The sequence below is a fragment of the Sturnira hondurensis genome, unplaced genomic scaffold, assembly GCF_014824575.4.
Source record: "Sturnira hondurensis isolate 20B ecotype Veracruz unplaced genomic scaffold, ASM1482457v3 Scaffold0004136, whole genome shotgun sequence".
Taxonomy (NCBI): domain Eukaryota; kingdom Metazoa; phylum Chordata; class Mammalia; order Chiroptera; family Phyllostomidae; genus Sturnira; species Sturnira hondurensis.
In genome coordinates this window covers 22,789,991-22,806,918 of record NW_028076767.1, presented here as the reverse complement: position 1 = coordinate 22,806,918, position 16,928 = coordinate 22,789,991, and the positions used below count along the sequence as shown (strand labels likewise).

Sequence of the window (16,928 nt, the reverse complement as noted above, 5' to 3'; positions counted from 1 at the left end):
TGGGACTTAAAACCCTTCCAGGCTCTGTTTTATTTTCAAATTGCCTGTAACAGATTGGCCCTCCCAGTGCCCTATCTTTTTAAATATGCACAAAGCAATGGAGTCATTCCGCCGCATTTATGATACTTTGTCTTGAGGTACTTTAGGGGCACAATTAGCATCATAAGCTTCTACTGGTGTTTATGGTTCTAAATCCCGTCCCCTTGCACTGAAATACTTTTAATATCAGCCTCGGTATGGGTGTGTGTGCTAGAGTTAGATTGATAGGTGAATGGTCTTGAACAGGATGTAGTTAAGTCTAAAGAGAATGCGTAAGCTGCAAAGGTAATTGGTAGTATTTATTTAGAGAGTAAATTGTTGCTTCAAGTCATAATCCTCCATTTTCAGCATTTAGAAACAAAAAACGACCTCCGTGCAAGGGAAGATAGCTAAATTGAATAGCAAGAAAGGACAGGCTTGAAATACTGGTTAACCAATGAACCAAGACCCATTAGAGTAAATTACCGAGTGCAGAAGCATCAGCCCACTGCTTGCTGGCTAGGACACGTCGACGCCCTGAGCATCCATTTGTTTAAAAGGAAACTAACAGCCTCATTTGTAGCATCAGTGTGTATGGAGTCACAGGGAAGAAGAGCGTGGAGGCTGTTCTGCCAGAGAGAGAGTAACAGAGAAGCTAAAATAACTTTGTGAATCCACTCCCTTTCCAACAAGTGAGTTGATTTTCCGATTGCATTTAGTCGTGCCCCTGTACAGACGGTCCGTGTCGTATTCCTACGGAGACATCCCTGAATAACTGCTTTAGAAGCCCTAAATAAATAAATAAATAAACAAACAGATCACAAAGCCACAAGTTCTTTGTCACTGGCATTTACACAGACAGCTTGTGAGAGCATTTTATACATCCAGAAAGAGACGAGAAGCAGCAGATCCCTCAAGCAAGTAATTGACAGAGAAAGAATAGCCTGTCACCCAGGAGAGCTGGAAGCTCGTGAGTTTCAGTTACAGTTTATGTAGCTTTACCGGGCCTTGATTGGCTGGTGGTTTTCTAGAGCTCCCTGTGAGCAGATGTTGTCTAGACTCTGGTGGTGAGGACACACACTCTGATATTTGCATCTGCAGCCGAGGGGGTTTCTTCCTGCTTTCGCCACACTTGTGGGGCAGGGCCTGTGATCAGGGCCCATGCTTGGGAACCCCTGTAGACTTGGAGCTAGAAGGGGCCCTAGAACTCACGGATGCACCCCTCTTTACAGAGAAGAAAGAAGCTTGCCCCATCCCCTCCTTCCTGGCTCCCCCCACACGTGACTCCTAGCACGGCCCTCTCTACATGGCACCGCAGGCCTCTGTGCTTAGTCTGTTCCCGCCAGCAGACAGGGAGCCAGGAGGCCAGAGTCTCTGTCCATCCACCCGCCCTCGTGTCCCACACGCCTGGCACAGTGCCTGGGCCCGACCAGGTGCTGGGGAGCACTGGGTGAACCGCGAGGGACGGGACCCAGACTCAGCCGACTGGGTGCTGGTGGCACATTTCCTACCTGGCCAGGCCCCTCCGCCCCTGGCTCTGTCACCCAGAGCACCCTGGTATTGATCAAAAAGGAATGAGCCAATTCTGTTGGGTTGGCGCCTAGAGTTTATTAGGTACTTACTGATACCCATCAATTGTAGATAGGGCTGAAATGCAGGGAAATGGCTGCCTGCATGAAGTGAAATTCAATAAAACCGCATTTTAAGTGAAAAATCAGTATAAACACCAGGCTTCTTTGCCATGGAAACAGAGGTTGCTTAGAAACTGCCTAACGGCGAGTTCTAAATTTTTTAAAGTCAAGTTATCATTTAAGCTACACGGCCCTACAGGTTATTGAGAGATAATCACTCGCCTCAGGACACGGGGAGGCGTGGGGCGCAGCTGAGTGCCCCCCTCCCAGACTCTGGGGACCGGATAATCTCTTGATAACTGTGCTTCCTGAAGCCACTGATTTGGGCCTGGGGGAAGGAGAAAGAAATTTTGGCTCAGAAGTTAAACCGTGTACACATATATATTTTAAAGTGTTTCTCTTTGGGTATGAAAAAAGATGGAGCTGGCCATTCGGCATGTTCAACAGCCGTCTCTGCCATGTCTCGGGATGTATTAGGGACATTTTCCAGGTGGTTCCTGCAGTCACTCCAGAGCAGAAGCCCTGTCTTTGTCCTCTGGCTTCTGGTTATGCAAGATTAACATAATTAAAAACCAAAATTTAACTTTGTTTACAAGCATTTAAGTTCCTATTTGATGCTCAGGCAGAAAAGGCTTTCAAGATCTGTTCTCCAGGAGACCCAGGGTGGGCAGGAACTGGGCCCAGACCAAGTGGTACCAGAGTTTGGGGCACAGGTGGGCCTCTGGGCGTTCAGACAAGATCTGGGCTTCAGGCTCAGCCCCAAAGAGCTGAAAGTGAAGAAGGATCCAAGCTCAGAATTTAGAATTTGACTTCAGCCAAAGCCCAGCTCCACCTGGTTGCGTGGCATGGTCTTTGCTCCTGACCTCGAGCTTGCAGAAGTCAAAGAGGATTGCATTCATTTCTTCCTTAAAATACTGGGCAAAATTAGAACCCAGTTGGCTGAGAACTGGGACCCCCCCCCCCCCGAGTCTGTATGAGGAAAGTTACGAGTGAAACAAAAGGCAGATGCTTTACCCTTTCACGGTGTCTGAGAATCCTCCCCAGCATGGCAGAGTGTTGGGTTGGTAGTGATAATCATTGCTCAGACACACACACACCCTGTTCTGGAAGGAACAGTGTTTTCATTATACACTTCAAAGTGTTTCCCGCACCTCATCTCCTGAGAGCCTCGAGAGGAACCTGTGAGGAGGGCGGGGTGGGTGTGATTCCCTTCAGGAAAAAGGAAGAAGGGGAGAAGGAACTCCATCAGTGCCCATCATGCTGCGGACTCTACGCCTTTAAGAGCTCAGAAATGAGGCCCAAAATAATTCTTTCAAGAGTTTGGCTTTTGCTTAATAGAAGGTGAACTCCATACACGTTTTTACTTGCCCCCCCCCCCCCCGCCGTTAGCATCTTATTTAGAGAGCTCACGGGGCAGCAAGAGTGGCTTTTCCTTCTCGGCGGACGAATACAGCCCTCGCCCTTAGCGTGTTAAAAAGGCTCAGAAAACGAACATCGCAGTGCCTCCCCTCCCTGGACGTGGGAGCAGAGCCGACGCCGGACCGAGCCATGATCCACTTTGCTGGGTGTTGCCCAGATCGAAATGTCCCTTGAAGCTGAGAGCGTGCCAGGATGTAGCTTGAGAAATCGTCCCAGCTGAAGGAGGGGAATCAAATGAACCCATTTGCATTCTAACAGTCTTTGGCACCAGGGAGAACTGTCCGCCCTGTCACGTGTAAATAGAAGGCTGCTTCCCAGTTTTGGTGTGTTTTTTCTTAATTTCCCTTGCCACTCTAATTATCAAAGATATTTTTGTTTTAAACAAAAATTGGTTCCCACGCAGGCCCCATCTCCTTTCTGCAGTGAAGTGGAAACAATGAATTGGGAATATTCTAATGACTTCTCCAGCATCTACCGCTGAAGTTATAAACACAAGATTATCCTAAATAAAGAAAACTTAAATTGTTTAGGCACAAAACAGACCAGGAAATTTTGCAAAGTGCCTCCCCCCCTTATGAATATTAAGCCCCAGGAAAAAAGCAAAAAGCACACAGGCTTTTCAGATTAACATAATTAAAAACCAAAATTTAACTTTGTTTAGCAAGCATTTAAGTTCCTATTTGATGCTCAGCTGTATGGGAGAGGCTCCTAGGAATGGTCATTAAGGATGAAATGGGGTCCATCAAATCAATTGTTTCCACTATTAGCTGGTAGATAAGGATCACATGTGAGGCACTGTGTGGGGCTGGATTTGTGTTTCCGAGTTTCAACATCTGCAAACCGCTGGATGAAATACACTGCATTTTTATTCAAGATTTTATTTTTTTGTTTTTAGAGGGGAAGGGAGGGGGAGAGAGAGGGAGAGAAACATCGATGTGTGCAACATTGATGATCGGTTGCCTCTCATGTGCCCCCAACTGGGGACCTGGCCCGCAGCCCAGGCCTGGGCCCTGACTGGGAACCAAACCGGCAGCCTGTCGGTTCACAGGCGGGCGCTCACTCCACTGCGCTGCACCAGCCAGGGCCAGCTGCATTTCTAGAAATGAAGAAACAAACCGAGACGAGTTGAAAAATCTTCCACAGCCAGGTAGCTAGTGGTGTCTGTGGTCATGTGACTCCTGCCAGCGATGTTCCTCGGTCCCTCCGTGGTGGTGGGCATTTGAGCTGTTCTTCAGACCCTTCTACAGAATGTAATATTCTGGAGAGGGATGCCACCTTCAGTCATTAGTGTGCGACCTAAGACGCCACTTACTCAGCGTGAGAACCTGTTCCATTCGTTCTGATGGAGGGTCTCCCAGGGGCTAGGCTCGGGGCTGGGAGGCAGCAGTGAGCCACACAGACAGGGCCTCGGCCCTCGGGAGCTTGCATGGCAAGGGAGGGAGATGGCCAGTAGACAGGTAGTCGATGAGTGCCGGGGAGGGTGTCCTAAAACACAAACGAGGGGCAGCCCTAGACCTAATGGTCCAGGCAGCCGGACCTCTCTGAGCAGGTGATACGTGAGCTGAGATGGGCAGGCCTGTCCAGAGAGAGCTGCCCAGCTAGGGAGGGGCTTCGTCCTTCCTGGGGTTAGAAAGCCCAACTCTGGATCACTGAGTCGAGTGCATGAGGCCTGTGTTGAGACTGCCCGGTGCAATGCCCTGCACACAAGGCCGATCATTAAGAAGTGGGATGTGAGTGGGTAGGAGGCAAGGGTCATGACCCTACGGTACAGGACACGAGAGCCTCGTGCGTGGTGGGTCTGTGCCATCAGGGCCCTGCCTCTGCCCAGGTCTCAGGGCAGGTCCCGGTCGGTCCTGTCCCAGGAGAATGACAATCTGATCCCTGTACAAGCATGTCCAAACCACCAAGAATCCATGGCTCCCCGTGGCCAGAAAGGGCCAGCTCCACAGCAGCGTTGAGCTGGGGGGTGGGGAGCAGAGCTGAGGGCCTCCCTGGGGTGGGGCCTGTGAGCCGAGTGGAGCCTGTTGTGAAGGGTGGGCCGGTCAGTTTTCTTCCTTTGTGAAAACTGCTTTATGCCCCAGATCTTAACCAGTTTCTTTGCCAAGATCTTGTTTGATGTCAATATTGTTCTGCTCAGACTAACTACCTTTTTCTGTATGTCGAGGATTATGAAACTCTTTCCCTATATTTCCGTTAGGTGTTGGGACCATCCAAATGGCCCTATCTTATGAACTAAGTGGGTTTGTTCTGCTATTCGAGTGATTTGCTGTTTTAGCATTTGGGTTTTTTTTTCTGAAATAGCCCAGTAAGAAGCCTCTTGGGTAGAGCAGGCTGCCCTCCCTGTGCCCGACCCCACCATTTCCCCTCACTGCTGTCCGTCTCTCCACAGGGTTTTCCTCCACCTGATGAAGGTGGACCCAGACTCCACCTGGTTCCTGCTGCACGAGCTTTACTGCCCTGAGCAGTTCGTACCCCCCCACCCCTCCCTGCACCCTGTGCAGCTGCGGGGGGCCACGGGGCAGCAGAACCCGTACACGGCCAGCGTGCTTTTCCTTCTCCGGGAGCTGCAGGGAGCTGCGTCCAGCCCCCTCCCCAGCCTGCAGACGGGAGCTGCCCCCACCCGGCCGAAGGCCGTGGCAGCTGCAGAGAAGACTGCGAAGGTGGATTAGACAGCCAATCGATTTATAAATTGATCGATCACGCAACTGCTTAGAAATTGGATTGAAGGAAAGTAGCTGACTGTTATTTACATTTCATACTTGGTGTTTTCAGATGACATTGTCTGGCAGCTCTTAAGGGCTTAACTCCTTAGCTTACTATCCCCGGGGCCCCAGCTGCCTCACCGGCCAGCCCTCCCCCCCACACACACCGGAGAGCTCGTGGACACAAGGGGCAGGGGCCTGTCCTGCACACCGGGACCCGAGGACCAGGAGGAAGTGGCGCTCCGGGAGTCCTCAGACACAGCTGAGGAGCACAGACACGCGCCTCCCTCACCTCGCGTGATGAGATGGGGCTCTTTGCACTTAACCTGTTCTTTGGAAGAGAATGAAATAAAGACACTTCTTGGATGAAAATACGATCAAGAGCTCACTGTGAAGTTTTTCCTATAAACTGGGTGACTTTAAAGAAATGAGTGCACGTTCTTGGATGGATAATCCAGAACCGTAGTGTCAAAATCCTGCACGGAACAGCAGCAGTGAGAAGTCGGTCTCCCGTTCCCCAGGAGTCTGGTTCTTCTCCCCCAGAGCAAACACCAGTGACAGTCTTTGGATTTCTATGAAGTGTCAGACTGACTTTTCTGACTTCTGATTGTGGACACTAGTGTCCCGGTGCCCCGGCCACCGGCAGGCACGTGCCTGGCCCCTCAGCCCCTGGGTTGTTTTCAAGCAAATCCCAGATGTCATATCCAAACCTTTTTAAACGTACGATCACAATGGCATTATCACACCTACAAAAATGTAACAATGGCCCTTTGACATTGTAGTCAGTCAGTGCATACCCACATAAGGATTGTACACTGCTGTTATCAGTATGTCCCTTAATACAGTGATCCCCAACCTTTTTGTAACTGGGGACCAGTTTTGTGGATAACAATTTTTCCACAGACCTGGGGGTGGGGAGTGGCTTCAGGATTATTCAAGCACGTTATGTTCCTGCTCACTTCCTGCTGTGGGGCCCAGCCCGGGACCGGTCCAGGGCCCGGAGGTTGGGGACCCCTGTGTTAATACGTCTCATTCACAGACTCCCCCTGTACCTGCCCTCTCTTCCCCGTGAGTCTTACGGCGAGGAAGCACAGCCATTTACCCTCCGGCACCGCCCCCCTGCCCCCCACAGTCTGCATTAGTGACAGTGTCCCTGCACAGGCTCCTTTTGGGCACCAGTCTTCAGTGGGTGGTGTCATTCACGTCCATCAGATGGCATATAGTGCCTAAGCTCTGGTGACATTAGCAGTCCCTGGTGGCCCTGGCCTGGGTCTGCTGAGCAGGGCTGTGCCAGGCCCGCCATGCTGGCTGACTTCCAGCTCCAGTAGCTGTGTGAGGGAGCCGTCCCTCCATGCACCATGCTGTCTGTAACCTTGAAGGAGTTAGTGTGAAAAGGCAGGATAAATATTTGATATCTCTAGCTGGGTGGTTTAAAACATGTAGATTATGTAAATTTAGGTACACACGAGCGCTGCGGGGTCCCAGGAGCCAGATGCGTGCGGAGGCACTGTCCAGCTAACTTCCCCGGTAACTTAGGTCGTGTGACCCTGCAGGGACCCCAAGCTCTAAAAACCCCTGCAGGTATCGGCATGGGGACCCTTGCCAGGCCCCCTGGGTCCCCAACCAGTTCTTGGGGGGCGCCCTGATTTCTTTTTCAGGTCTCTCCTGCGAAGGCGGTGGGGTGTGCGGCTCGGGGCCAGGTGGCAGCAGCCTGCCTTGTGGTCTGGGGGGCCGTCCCTCTCTTTGGGCCTCACTCCTCCCACCTGCGAAGAGGAATTGAGCCAGAGGGAGAGTGGTGTTTCTTTTTTTCAAGACACATTTATTCATCGTGATAAAGGGAGAGCTCACAATCTTTTTGGATTTTGTTTACCCCCTGCCCCTGAGGAATCGGATGAAATCCAGGGATCCCCTCCCCAGCAACGTTCCTCCTCGTCCTGTGTCACTCCCAGAGGGCCGCTGCATCCCCCAGACCAAAGTCACACGCCACTTCCCCTTCTGCTGCATCTGCTCTGCTGACCTCACCAAATTCTCTGTGCAGTTCCAGGGGCTTCGCGTGTGACCCTACAGGGACCTCAAATCAAGAACCCCTGAAAGAGAACCACTCTTCCAGTTTGTAAAATTCTGGGGTGATTTTTCTTTGGGAAAGGGAGGGAATGCCCTCTAATTGAGACCGCAAAGCGATTCACAGCATTGTCCCTGATTCCACCGGGGGACACAATGATAGGCTAATTCAGTCTCTAGACCCTGACAGATGAGCAACCAGGTCGGAGGTGGTGTGCTTTGTGGAGCCTGTTATCAGCACTAGCGAGATGAAAGCTTCAGGCCTCCCAGGGGCCCAGTGTACAAGGGCAGGGAAAAGACACGCCCATCCTGTGCCCCAATAAAACGGGGCGGGGCTCCGGGGAAGCTCTCCAGGAGATAATCTGTGTGGGAGGGTTTGCCGTGGTGTCCCAGAAACCCATCTCCTCCTCGGAGAGGAAGTTGCCTTTGGATTCCTGCAGGCAGATTGTTGCACTTGATTAAAAAAAAATTAGAGTGACTCTCCAGTTATTATACTCAGGCAACTTTAATTTTGAGCCTGTCCAGCTGAGTCAATGTAGTCCTTGGGAACATAGGCGTCGCAAAATGATCGTTTCCCTTGTTAAAACCTGCTGGTGCAGTGAGGGGCTCCCTTCTCACTCAGGGTTTCTGAGTCCTGGTCTGGCTGCAGTTGGGAGTTAACAGTGGCGGGTGGGGCTTGAATTTCAGGTCAAGACATGGAAGCTCTGATGCGCAGGCATCAGGATTTGGGAAAGTGGAGCGCTGGATCCAGGGGTCCTGTGAAGGGGTGGATGTGGTCCTTGGGAGGCAGCATGTGGTGGAAAGAGCAAGGACGATCTCAAGGTCATCAGGCCTGGAGCTTGCGTCTGACTCGTCCTCTAGGTTAACTGCGTGACCTTGGGCAACTCTCTGTACTTCACTGTCCCCTCTCTACAATGGTGTTGCCCCTGCCTCTGGGTGGCTGCCTCTGGAGTCAGAAATGCAGGAGGGTTTGTAGAGGGTTTCTTCCTCCCTCAGCTCCCACAGCTCATGGCTTTGTTAGGGATGCGATGCATCCTCCCCCAGTCAGTCACAGCTGAGGGAGTAGATGGCTACCTCTCCAAACCACCCAGGAGCTAATGGGGAAACCACAGCAGAGGAGGTGGTAAGATCGGGGTAGGGTGGGCAGACTTGGGCGGGGGCAGAAGACAGAGGGCATTCCAGACACACAGGATAACGTGCCCAGAGGCACCAGGCCACACTGGGGCCGGCAGTGTCTGTGCTCATCACAAATTTAGTTGCAACTGACAGGACACCCAACTCAAACTAGCTGGAGCAAAAGGAAATGTCTCGGCCTCATAACCAAAAGGCCCAGCTGGCTCCAGATCCCGCCACCGCCTCCTTCTTTTGTTGCTGTGCTCTCGGTGTTGGCCGTCTTTTCGCTGCGTGTCTCTGTGGAGTGTGAGAGATGGCCACCTGTCAGCTCCAGGCTTCTGCTCTCTCCGTTAACAAACCTGGGAGAGCGCGCACTTCCCCGGGGCAGCTGCGGCCTCAGCCCTAGCGTGGCCTCCCCGGCCCCTCTGGTTGTCCTCCCAGCGCCAAACCCAGCCTCCCGCAGGTGTCGGCAAACTGTCTCTGGGAACCGCCAGCTGCTGACTGTTTTAGGCTCTGCAGGCCACAGGGTCTCTCTGGCATATTCTTCTTTGATTTTTTTAAACAACCATTTCAAAGAGAAAAAATTAACCTCAGCCCAAGGGCCTTACCGAATAGGTGGAGGGGAATGTTTGCCTTAGTTTGGGGGGACCCTGGTCTAGAGGATTTTCATGGGCAGGTCCAGAGGCAGGGGGTCAGGTCAGCTCACCCAAACCACATGCAGAGAGAGCTGGGGTGGAGTGGTTTTTCCCAGAAGGCAATGCTGCACTTGGTTACCAGGGTGGGGAGAGGCAAAGTCAGCAGGCATCCCTCCCCCACCCCAGATGTGTGGGCCCAGCAGTCTGGGAGGCTGCGTGTTAGATGTTAGAGGCCACGTCTACAGAGAGCCTTGACTGCCGATCTGGGGATCCTGGCCTTAAGAGATCAAGAAGTGGCCTTGGAAGGTTCTTGAACAGATGAGTGATGTGTTGGAAGCAGCATTTTAAGAATATTCATCTCGTGGCAGCGTACAGGAGAAATTGGAAGGGAGCGAGACCAGCGGTGAAAATGTGTTTCTGAAAGTCCCAGGACGAGAGAATGTACCTCTTCCATCAACCCCAAACTGTTTGACATGCCGTGGTTCATGAGCAACCTGAGGCACATAAATATGTTCTTTAAAGTTTAAAAGTAAGAAGTGAGATGAATGGAACCTCTGATGAGGCTTCCTCCGGCTTGTTCGGAGAGTGGCGGAGCCCTGGAAATAATTTTCCGCAGCTCCAGCTGGGATGAACAGCGCGGGGGCCCCTCTCCCTTTGTGTGACTTAGCCCAGCCTCTGTGTCAGCCTTGATTGGAAGCGGTGCCCATACGGCCTTCCCTCCAGAGGAAGGAATAGAGGCCAAATTTCAGAAAATAATTCTGAGTGATGGCTGACTCTGTGGAAGCGTTGATTGCTTTATAAATGGCATTCTTCTCTCCGCGCCCCCCCCCGCTCCCCGCCACCACTGAAGTTTGGAGGCAGCAGCTTTTCAAATTATGCTTGAAAAGCAGCCTGATTTCCCAGAGGAATCATTTCCTAGATGAGGAGCTGTTCTACCTTTTCCGACAGTCTCACCCGGAGTATAAAGCCTGTCTGCAAAGGGCAAGGAGGGAGCCTTGCCGTCCTCCTCTCAAAGCCTCCCGCACAAACGCCTTATGGAAACGTCTCTCCCTGCAGCCGCCCCCCAGCATCCGGGCTGCCTGCGGCTGCAGCGGGAAGGGGTTAAAAAGCGCTGATGTATGGCTGCCTCCACCACCCCACTCCGGCTTCCCTCCTCATATAATTTGCCATTCTTCTTGCACAGCAGCTCCTGGGTCCCAACCTGCTCTCTCAGCCAGTACCCTCACGTCCTCGGCTTCCTCCCACACAGGCGGCTCGGAGTGAGGAGGGCGCCTTTCAGAACCCCTGGGGCCTTTTCCCAGGGAAAGGGTGTTGGAGGGGCTGGGGGAAGCGGTGGAAGTAGTGGAGAAGAGTCGGAAGTTTTTAAAATTTTTCTCTCTCATCTGAGGATATATGTTTTTATTGGCTTGAGAGAGAGAAACGGTGATGTGAGAGAGTAACAATGATCAGTTGCCTCCTGTATGCGCCCCAACTGGGAATTGAACCTGCCACTTATGCATGTGCCCTGACTAGGAATCGAACCCACAACGTTCTGCTGTATGAAATGATGCTCCAACCAACCGAGCCACTTGTGCGAGGGCAGTCAGAAGTTTTTCTTCATGAAATGAAACATGTTGCAGTCCCCAAGGCAGAGATGCGGCGTACACAGACCTCAGTGCACCCCACCTCCCCACTTTCATCCTTCTCACCTCATGGACCCCACCTGGTTCTCACATATCCCACCAAGGACACTGCCAAGTTCCCTGGAAGAGGCCAGAAGGCCACAAATGGGATTCACTGTGCCACCACTCACGAATGACCTTGGGCACTTCCTCCCCTAAGCCCTCAGTTTCCCTGTCTGTTAGGTAATTTGAAAGAATCAATCTCAGCCCCTAAAACATCTGTGATTGGATAGTGAAGTGTTGGCAAGTGTGTGGGGAGAAGGGTGTACAGATTGGCACAAGCTCTTCAGAGGGTAACTTGGCAGTACCTGTCAAATGTAAATGAGCACACCTCCGGGCCAGCAGGTCTGCCTCCAAGGATGTAACACACATGCCTAGGCCATTGGCTGTAACGTTGTCTTTTCCAGAAACTCACAAACAGTGAGTGCCCAGTGCGTGCCAGGCATTACCCCTCATGCTTTACATTCATATCGCAAGAGACTGGAAGCCAGAGATCGGAAATAACCTCATCACAGGACTGGAACATGTACCCAGAAGAGACTGAAGCACACCCCACGACACCCTCCCAACACGGAAACTCCAGACTGGAGTCGTCGTGTCACCGCTGACGATTTCCTAAAAGTAAACACGGAATTAAAAAGCCAGCTGGGGGAGCTGCTGGGGAGTGAGGGAGGACGGACCGCCCCAGTGAACTGCAGGGCAGGGCAAAAGCAGGCTTACAGCTGTTCCTACAGGAAGTAATGCAATATTTGAGAAATAATAACACAGGAATAAACTCTGTGTTTCACATACCATTGCAGCCGACTTCTGCCCCACCCCGAGTGTTACACCGACATAACACGATGGGTGAAACGGTCATGGCTCTCAGAACCTAAGACGCACACGCCCTCTGACTCAGCAGTCCTGCTCTGTGGAATTCCCCGGTCCACGTGCAGAGATGATGAATACAATGCTTGTGGAAGCATTGCTTGCATTGATAAAAGACTGAAAACAACCTAATGGTCCATCCAGACAGGCCTGGCTAGTTAAGTGCCATGTAGCCTTTAAAAAGAAAGAGCTGGTTTTCTCTGGGACTCTGTCCGAGATACAGTATTCAAGGAAAAAGCCAGCAGGCCAATGCTACTGTTTATGGGGGGCCGGGGGTACCTCATGTGTGGAATTTGTCCTAAAGAGCCACCAAGTGGCGTCCTCTAAGAAAGGTAACAGGATCCTCGATGAGAAATCTTGTCACATTATACCCCTTATACCTGTTTTAGTCATATACACATGTAAGAGACTGGCAGAATTGTTTGTGATTGAACATAAGGCATCCGTGAGTCTAAGATTCTAGGGTGAACACATCTTGATGTTAGGAGCCTAACATCATCTGGTCCCCTCACCTGTGCTCTGCGTTTCTCAGAGAGATCCAGGGCTGGGGGCGGGGAAAGGAGTGGTGCTTAGTCCAACAGGCAAAGAGGACGCCCTTTGGGGACTGGACTGTGTGCTGTGTGGGCGGGAACGCCATGGCCCCTGAGTGCGTGCAGGGAGATCATCTCCATTCATGCTCCAGCTCGTCCGAGCCCCTTAGGACCCCGAGAGAAGCAGGCTGAGCCTCAGAGTCTTTCCCGACTCCCCAGGCAGGGTTCAGGGATCCCACTGAGTCCCCTCTGTCCCAGCCCCTACCCCATCCCTGCCTGGGGCTTACAGCCTTTCCCCCACGGAAGTGTCCCACTCGCACCTGCATCTTCAGCACCTTGGACAGGGCTGGGGGGCTTGCACCTTGCTCTCACTGGGATGACTGAGCCATTGACCGACCCAAAAGCATGAAGGGGCAAAGGTAGGTTTTGAACCTGAGGCTGCTAACATTACACCATGAGTCACATGGCCAGATGCGTCAGGGTTTGGACAGCAGGATCCAAATCTGCAGATTGCAAACTTCAACAGGCATTTTTCCAGGCCTTCTATGGGCCAGGCCCAGAGACGAAGGGACATAAGTGTGCCTCCTAGGAGCGAGGCTCAGAGGAGGGCTGACCAAGGCAAGCCGTCGTGAGAAGCCCTCCATAAAGCCTGGGCTGGACGGGGGCCGGGGGCAGCGGTTAACAACACCCCCTGAAGACAGCAGCCTGGGTGTGTGTGAATCCTGACCCTGCTGCTGTGGGCAAGTCTCTTCATCGCTCTGAGACTTGATGAAATGGGAGTAAAGAGAATCTCCCTGAGAGCATGGTGAGAAGAGACCTGGGGCCTGGCCCCTGGGCAGTGCGCTCTGGGAGCTGGTCATCACGGTGACGATGACGATACCTTAGAGGTACAAATGGCAGCACAGAGGTTGAACTGAAAGGAAACTAAGAAGCTTCGTGGAGAAGCGGCTGTCTAAGCTAGCTTTGCAGTACTTGTGCATTAGACACAGAGGGAAGGGCGCCTCTGGGCGGAGGGAACGGCGTGTCCTGAGGCTCACTGGGCAAGGAGACTAAAGAAAAGGGCAGAGCTCAGGGGACGGAGGCTGGTCTGCTCAATGCCCCAGAGGTGGGTCAGAGCCCTGCTTCCAGTGGGCACTCAGGAGGTGCCTGACGAATGGGTTGATGGCACTGCCCCTGGGGAAGTTGCTCTGAGGGGCTCTTCTGCAGGGCTCCGGGTGGGTGCAGGGCGGAGCTCACCCTTGCCAGGCCACTGGCCAGCCCTCCCCTCCTCTGTCCTGAGGCCCATTGTGGGGACAGAACAGTCCTCCCAGAGGGGAAGTCTGTGGGCTCTGAAGGCAGACGGTCTTTGTGCCACACTGACCAGCCACATGACCTCGGCAAGTCAGTTTCCTCGTCATGAAATGGAGATGATAATAGTAGTTCACACCCGTAGAATTTTTGTGAGGACTGAATCATTTAGTGCATGAAAAGAAAGCACAGCCCTGGCTGGTGTAGCTCAGTGGATTGAGCACAGGCCTGCGAACCAGAGGATCTCGGTTCAATTCCCAGTCAGGGCACATGCCTGGGTTGCAGGCCAGTTCCCTGCAAGGCCAACTCCCAGCAGGGGATGCACAAAAGGCAACCATACATTGATGTTTCGCTCCCTCTCTTCTTCCCCTCTAAAGATAAATAAATAGATAAAATATTTTTAAAAAAGAAAAAAAGAAAAGAAAGCACTGAGCTTGGAGCTTAGTATGTAGTTAGTGCTCGGGCAAAGGTAGCTGTTGCATCTCTGCAGAGCAGGTCCGTGGGGACACGAGGAGGAGTGAGGCCCACCAAGGGAGCCAGGCCAGGGAGAACAACCATTTCCATCTCCAGGATCAGAGGCAGCTTCCGGGGGCAGGGTGTTCAGCATGGGACAGAGGGAAGGCCCTGGGCAAGCGCCTCTTCTCTCTAAGCCTCAGTTTCCACATTGCAAACACAGGTAATGATGGCTGCCTGGTTGGTCTGGCCTCTTGGATTCACTGAGCTAACACAAGGCAAGGGTGAGCGCAGTGCGGCCTGGGGACAGCCTCTAAACAGGGGCTGATTGTAAGGAGATGGGGAACCTGTTTCTTAGCAGAACCAGTGGAGTTCAAGGCAGTGGTCAGGTTATGGGGCGGGGCAGGGGGCTGTTGCAGCCGGGTAGCAACATTCTCAAGTCAGGCCCACTATGGGCTGTGGGAAAGAAAATACCAGGGTGTGAGCGGACCCTCCTGGCCACACGGGTCCCTCTGATCTTCACAGCTGGCCATGAAATTGACTATCGTGCCATTTCACAGGGACAGGAACTCAGCTCAGAGAGTTGAAGAGGCAGATTCCTTAGGTCCTGCTTTCAGGGAGGGAGGACTAAGCTACTTTCAGCTGGTGAGCAGGGGGCTTTGCTGACTGCTGGCGGGTCTGTACAAAAAAGGGGTGAGGCTCTTGAATTTACACTCCAGTGTGGGAGGCCAGACTTCCCAGAGAAACATTTTCATTTACTAATGGATTTAATGAGTGCAGAACTTTCTGTTTTAAACAAACAAGTGATTAGCATCGACTACAGACGTGAAAATGGATCCTAATGAATTGCTAATTAGCCTCCTCCTCCTGGGGTCTTTCCCTGGTAAATTCCCTCTCTGGCTACTGGGAGTCGTAGTCAACCTGACTGGAATTCATTCATTCATTTATTCATTCATTAATCTAAACAGGCACTTCTTGAGGACCTACTATGTGTCACTGTGACTAAGGCACACAAGATCCCTTCCTCAGTCTCCTGGGGAAGACAGTGTTACTCAACTAACCTCTCAAACATGTAATGACACACTTATGGGACAGGAAGCTGGGATCCTGTCCCTGAGCGGGGCTGTGGTGCCCCTCAGAGAAGGGCACCTGGAAGGAGGGGTGTTGGAGCCATGATCTGAATAAGTAGGACTGAACTGGATCAAAAGGGACGGGAAGGAGTAGAAGACTGTTCCAGACACGAAGAACAGTATATGCAAAGGCCCTGGGGTGGGAGGGAGCAGGGTGAGTCTGAGGGAAAGGAAGAAGCCAGTGTGAGAGATACATAAGGAGCATGTGTAAGTGTGTGTGTCTGTGTGTGTGTGTGTGTGTGTGTGTGTGTGATGAGGCCAGGGGGTCAAACGTGTTGGCTTTACTCTGTCATTGCACATGTGCTCTGGCCAACTTCCGGCTGCCTGGTATTTGCATCTCTCTGCCTGAGGACCTTCTACAAGCAGGGAAGGCCTTCTGTCTCCATACTTAACAGGCCACAAGTCCTGGGAAAATTAACACCCTGGGAGCAGCCCTCGGCAATGACTGACGAGCGTTGAGGAATAAAAACCCCAGCTCCGCACCCCTGGGGCAGAGAGACTGGGCTTTGTGCTCTACACTGGCTCCCAGAGTCCCACGCTAGGATGGAGCACCTCCCCCCCGCCCCCGCCGTGTTCACAGTGTGCACTTGCCTGACCACAAACCGTTTCCCTGTCTCACTTCCCCACTTCCCTACAGGTCCTGCCTGGAATCACCTCCCAGGTAAACTACCTGCCCTTAATTCTTTGTCCCAGCATCTGCTTCCGGAGGAACCGATGCTCAGACATCCTTTAGACGAGACACGGCGACATTCCCAGCCCTCTGCGTCCTGCTGGCCCTTGCCTGAACCGCTCTGTCTCTCTCATTTGTTTCCCTTACAGAGCGTGGACCCCATGGACCATGGTGGCCCAGCTGGGCTCTGCTTGGCACAGTGTAAACCAATCCCATTACCTGCCCCTTTCTTGGTAATCTGCTTCTGTCGATACAACCTGAGATGTCATTCCTCTGGGCAGGGCTGTTCAGCAGGACGTTCTTCAATGAAGGAAATGTTCTGTACGTGCATCCACTATGGTAGCCACCAGCCACAGGTGTCTACTGACCCCTTGAAATGTGGCTGGTATAACTGGGAAAGCAAATGTTTTATTTTATTGTTATAACTCAAATGTAAATAGATACATGTGGCTAATGGCTACTGTATTGGACACACAGGTCCGGGACATGCCCCATCCCCTGTAAGCGGCTAAATTTCATGGAGACCAAAGCTGATGGATGGTGGGAAAGGCAGCTGAGGGGACCTGGCTCTTGGCCCCAGCTCAGCCATGGGACCCACCAGAGCTCCTCAGGCAGATCACCAGGGAGGCCAGCGGGGTGGGTAGTCTACAGAGCCCATCATTATCCCCCTTCTCTGAGTGCATCACCCTCCAGCCTGGGAGCTGGAGCAGACAACCTTGTGGGAGGGGCTGGAGGGGCGGCTGATCTGGTC

General features: G+C 52.4%; 1 protein-coding gene across 2 annotated transcripts in view; it reads left to right on the top strand.

Annotated features, from left to right (window-relative positions):
* The window catches only part of TTI1 (TELO2 interacting protein 1), a 47,465-nt gene extending 40,855 nt beyond the window's left edge, over nt 1-6,610 (top strand). Inside the window, exon 8 of one of the 2 annotated variants that reach the window (XM_037044037.1) lies at nt 5,458-6,610. In XM_037044037.1, the coding sequence (XP_036899932.1) occupies nt 5,458-5,737 (280 nt within the window). In that variant the 3' untranslated portion in view covers nt 5,738-6,610. The remainder of the gene's footprint in view (nt 1-5,457) is intronic. The other variant, XM_037044038.1, reaches the window with a different exon arrangement.
* The last annotated feature ends 10,318 nt before the right edge of the window (nt 6,611-16,928 follow it).